Source organism: Capsicum annuum, chromosome 11, assembly GCF_002878395.1.
Source record: "Capsicum annuum cultivar UCD-10X-F1 chromosome 11, UCD10Xv1.1, whole genome shotgun sequence".
Classification (NCBI taxonomy): Eukaryota; Viridiplantae; Streptophyta; class Magnoliopsida; order Solanales; family Solanaceae; genus Capsicum; species Capsicum annuum.
The window spans coordinates 147,358,240-147,363,129 of record NC_061121.1 but is presented as its reverse complement, the minus strand read 5'-3'; the positions used below and the strand labels follow the sequence as shown (position 1 = coordinate 147,363,129).

Below are 4,890 nucleotides of genomic sequence, written 5' to 3'. Positions count from 1 at the left end.
ATACAACTTTATGAGCTATCAGTTCCCTGTTGTGAATGAGGCTTTGATTCAATAGCTTCAAGAGAGATATTTATTGTGGGTATATTGAAGCTCAGTTTTCTTGTTGTAGAAGATGAACAATATATATATGAGACAAGAAAACCTAAGACGAATCCCATTGACTGAGGTAAAAAAATGCAGCAGCTTTCCCACCGACTTTTATACTTTCGTCCAGCCATAAAGTTGAATGTGATGGTGATGTGTAAGCCCAACCAGGTCCCTAAGTAGTTGCAACTTTGTCATCATACATTCTTCAGGAATCAAGTCCCAACATATAATTTGTCAATCATCAAAACTAATGACTTATCAGTCATGAATAAAATAATAGTCAACAATGTATTTAGCTGAGGCCAAAAAATCAATATATGCAAGAGACATATGCTATAATCATAAAGATAGTACTGACAATACTAATATTTAGAAAGTTTTTATAGAAGGCCGAAATGCATCATATATAAGATTAAATAATGTTTTCATTGAGGGGAGTAAAATAGGCGCACTATACTTTTTTTCTTAGCCTGAGTTTTTTCTTACTGGATTTTTTGACAAGATTTTTAATGGGTAGCAAATAATGCGTATTACAATATATGTGTGTTCTTTTAATAAGACATACAATATGAAATGTTGTATATATTTAGATATATTCATAATTCTCATTGTTATGCTAGTAAATATTCATGCCCCCATGATGTTAGGTGTATTTATGCATTCTGGTGTTACTATTCTAGCTTGTTTAGTCTTGTTTTGAGGATAACTTGTGTGCTTAATGTGTTAATTATGATAGAAAGAAGCATATAAGTGTTCAAGGACATGATTACAATGGTTAAAACTATTTTCCAACAAGTTGTACTTAATTGAGTCATTTAGAGTTCAATCGAGATAACTAGTTTTACTATCTTAAGCTAGGTGAGTGTCTAGTTAGTTTCATAGAATTCTAATGAGTTTAATGAGTTTCAAATGGTTTAAATATGTTATTATATTTGGAACAACTTGTTGGTGATGTGCAAAGTTCAATTTGATTAAGTGTAGAGGCGGAATAATAAGTTGAAAATCAACATGAACTAGCCTAGTCTTAGCTCTTGTTTTGATTCATTGTTATGGATATTATGTTGTTATTATCTCTAATCTGTGGTGTGTGATTATGTAGGAAGCTTTGTGAGATAAATATGGAGATATATTGATGATATAAAGGCTGAAAATCCATTGAAAATACACCACAAGATAAGGGATGAAAGATTAAACGATGAAGAGTCAACCAAAATTTGGATGGCAAATTCCAATGGCTGCCCGCGATAAGCATGCGTCGCCCCAGCCATTGAGGTGCAATATAGCAGGTACAGCCCCCTCTATAGCGGTGCTCTAAGGCAGGCTAAGCCTTATGTGGAGCGATGCAATATAGCAAGCGACGTCACCTCTATTCCTATGCTCTAGAACGAGCGACGCCTCCTTAATCCCATACAGCAATTGCCTTTTTACTATAAATACATGACCTTAAACACTTTTGTTGGGTATCTTTTGGACGTCTTGGACAATTAAAGGGCTTCTGCAACTTTGTTTTTAGGTTTTAATTACTTTAATTTAGCATCTTTATGTTTTTTATCATTCATACAATTATTTGGATAATGATTATGACTATGAGTGGCAAAGCACTCCTTTTCCGGGTTTAAAGCTAAGAACATGAAGACTGTTATTTTGAATTGATTTTATTTGATTTGCTTGTCATTATTGGTTGTTTGTTTATTCTTGATTTAACTATTTTGAGGATTGATCACCCTTAGAATACATCAATTGCCAACCTTGTGATCTCAGGAGAGGGAATAGAAAGATAGAACGTGGGGATAAACAAAGTAGGGTTCGTATTCTTTTATGAAATAATGAATTCGAATTAGCATCTAGGACAGAGATGTACCTAGAAGCCTTACTTGATTCACATGTAGGATGATAGCTTTAAGAACTTAATTGGATTATTACATCCCCGCTCAATTGTGTATTTGTAATGTCCAAGTTAGGTAAACGATTAGAGGTCGGGATACCGTGATCATGGCGACTAACCCAACGAATCAACAACCAAGATAAGCAAGTTAACGGATAAAGTTCAATAACATAGTATGATTGTTCGAAGTGAGTTAACCTTGGGTTTTTCTCCTATTGATTGTCTCAAGACCTTTATTTTATGCATTGTTTACTTTACCTTAGTTTACAAATATTCAAAACTCTCTTTTGGATACTATCGCATCAATTTAATCTAAATTGTGAACTGAATTCGAATAGTTGTTAGAACAAGTTTCAGTGGGATCGATATTCAGCTTTCTTTAAGGCCACTATATTACTTGGTAGACCACGTACACTTGCGTTTGTGCTTGGGCGCTGTCACTACATTATATCTCTCACACTCCATAATCTTTTCTACATTTTCAAGGATTAGTGTTATGTTTGAGGCTAGTTTACAATTAAACTTTTTTGATGAAAGATATGCTTAGCTCGTAGACACTTCGAGCACACTTCCAAAAAAGGAAAAAAACATCTTCAGATCACGTACACTTGCGTTTGTGCTTGGGCGTTGTCACTCCATTATATCTCTCACACTCCATAATCTTTTCTACATTTTCAAGGATTAGTGTTATGTTTGAGGCTAGTTTACAATTAAACTTTTTTGATGAAAGATATGCTTAGCTCGTACACTTCGAGCACACTTCCAAAAAAAGGAAAAAAACATCTTCTCTTATCTCTGTAATTATTCATATTTTCATTGTTTGATATATCGAACTAACACAAGTATTGATTTTAGTGGAAACTGTTCTTTTTCAAGCTCTAATATTTTTGTTCTTCAATTTTTTCATTTCCAGGAACTTGAATGATTACTGGCCACGTGGTGCAACACCTAGCCATTTCTCAACACCTTCACCTAATTAATAATTCCCATTTTATTTTTTATTTTATTTTGGCTCACGTCTCAATCTTTATCCCTACGCATGTTGACTTGTTAACGCAAAATGATACACCACACGTGAGGGGCAAAATCGTCAGAACAAAGGAACTCTTTACTGTATGTACTATATAAAGCCTGGTGTCACTCTTTTCAAAGTGCATGAAGTTAGAATCCACATGCAAAACTATCTTCAAAAAGAGAGTGACTGAATTTTAGAGAGAGAAACAAAAATCCGTCAGAATGGGCAGCTTCTTGTACATTGCTATACTTGTTGGCATAATCTCAGCCGTTCATGCCTGCCCGCCATCTGATCGGGCAGCATTATTAGCTTTCCGAGCTGCCCTGAATGAACCTCACTTGGGAATTTTCAATTCATGGCAAGGTTACGACTGTTGCCATGAATGGTACGGGGTGAGTTGTGATCCCATAACTCACAAGGTCGCTGACATCAACCTCCGAGGAGAATCAGAGGATCCGCTCTTTGAAAAAGCTCATCGGACCGGTTACATGACCGGAACGATCTCTCCAGCTATATGTAATCTAGAAAGGCTATCAAGCCTTACTATTGCTGATTGGCAGGGCATTACTGGACCTATACCATCATGTGTCACGTCCTTACCATTTCTACGTATCATCGACCTGGTTGGGAACAAGCTCACCGGACCAATCCCCTCTGACATAGGTCGATTGAGTCGACTCACCGTGTTAAACGTAGCCGAGAACAGACTTTCTGGTTGGTTCCCTCGTTCCTTAACCAATTTATCATCTTTAATGCATTTAGATCTCCGAAACAACAGCTTATACGGAACGTTACCAACAAATTTCGGGAAATTAAGGATGCTAAGTCGAGCTTTACTAAGTCGAAACAGGTTAACAGGTCGTATACCATACTCCATTTCTTATATCTATAGGCTTTCTGATTTGGATCTTTCTTTGAACAAGCTCTCTGGTAGCATACCTCCATCTCTCGGAAATATGCACGTACTTGCAACATTAAATCTTGATGGTAACAATATTTCTGGTACTATACCACCTAGTCTGATTAATTCTCGTATCAACATTTTGAACTTGAGCAAGAATGCTATTGAAGGGTACATTCCTGATTCATTTAATGAAAGATCCTACTTTATGGTAATGGATTTATCTCACAACAAGTTAAAAGGAAGGATTCCAAAATCAATGTCGTCGGCAACATTTATTGGTCACCTTGATGTTAGTCACAACCACCTATGTGGGCAGATTCCGGCAGGTTCTCCGTTCGACCATCTTGAAGCTTCATCTTTTACTTATAATGATTGCCTCTGTGGGAAGCCCCTTAAACCTTGTCATTAATTGTAACTGCTACGATTAGGGACACTTAATTTTCTCTTCTTATTTGTTTTTTGAGATATAATTTTAACACTATATATGGTGAGTATGCTTGTATTATGTGATACTCGAGTAAAGAGTGTTTAGCAGAGATGTAATTTTAAATGTATAATTGTGCCTTGGGATTTATAAAAGCTTTCTTTTATATATAGATATATATATAATCACTCAAGAGTAAAGAGTGATTGTACAATTGTGCCTTGGGATATATAAAGGCTTTCTTTTATATATATATATATATATATATATATTATTTTTATTTTTTTGTTCGGAGTAACTACTTTTATGATGAAAATTTAATAAACGGAACTTTAGCCAAAAATGCTAGTGTTTTTTGTTTTGTTTTATGGTCACCTAGCTACAAAATAACTACTCGTAATTGATTATAGCAAGTACAATTAGTTACTGGAAAAATGGACAGACATTGGGTGTGTTTGGTACGAAGAAAAATACTTTTCACGAAAATTTTTTATGTTTGATTGGTAAATAAAAAATATTTTTTTAAAATTATTTTTTAATGTTTAGTTGATGGATGAACAAGTACTTTTCAAAAA

General features: G+C 34.9%; 1 protein-coding gene across 1 annotated transcript; it reads left to right on the top strand.

Annotated features, from left to right (window-relative positions):
• The first annotated feature begins 3,117 nt into the window (after nt 1–3,117).
• LOC107848414 (DNA damage-repair/toleration protein DRT100) lies at nt 3,118–4,485 on the top strand. Its single transcript, XM_016693179.2, has one exon. It carries the CDS (start codon nt 3,209–3,211, stop codon nt 4,298–4,300), a length of 1,092 nt encoding a protein of 363 aa, XP_016548665.2. The 5' UTR covers nt 3,118–3,208; the 3' UTR covers nt 4,301–4,485.
• The last annotated feature ends 405 nt before the right edge of the window (nt 4,486–4,890 follow it).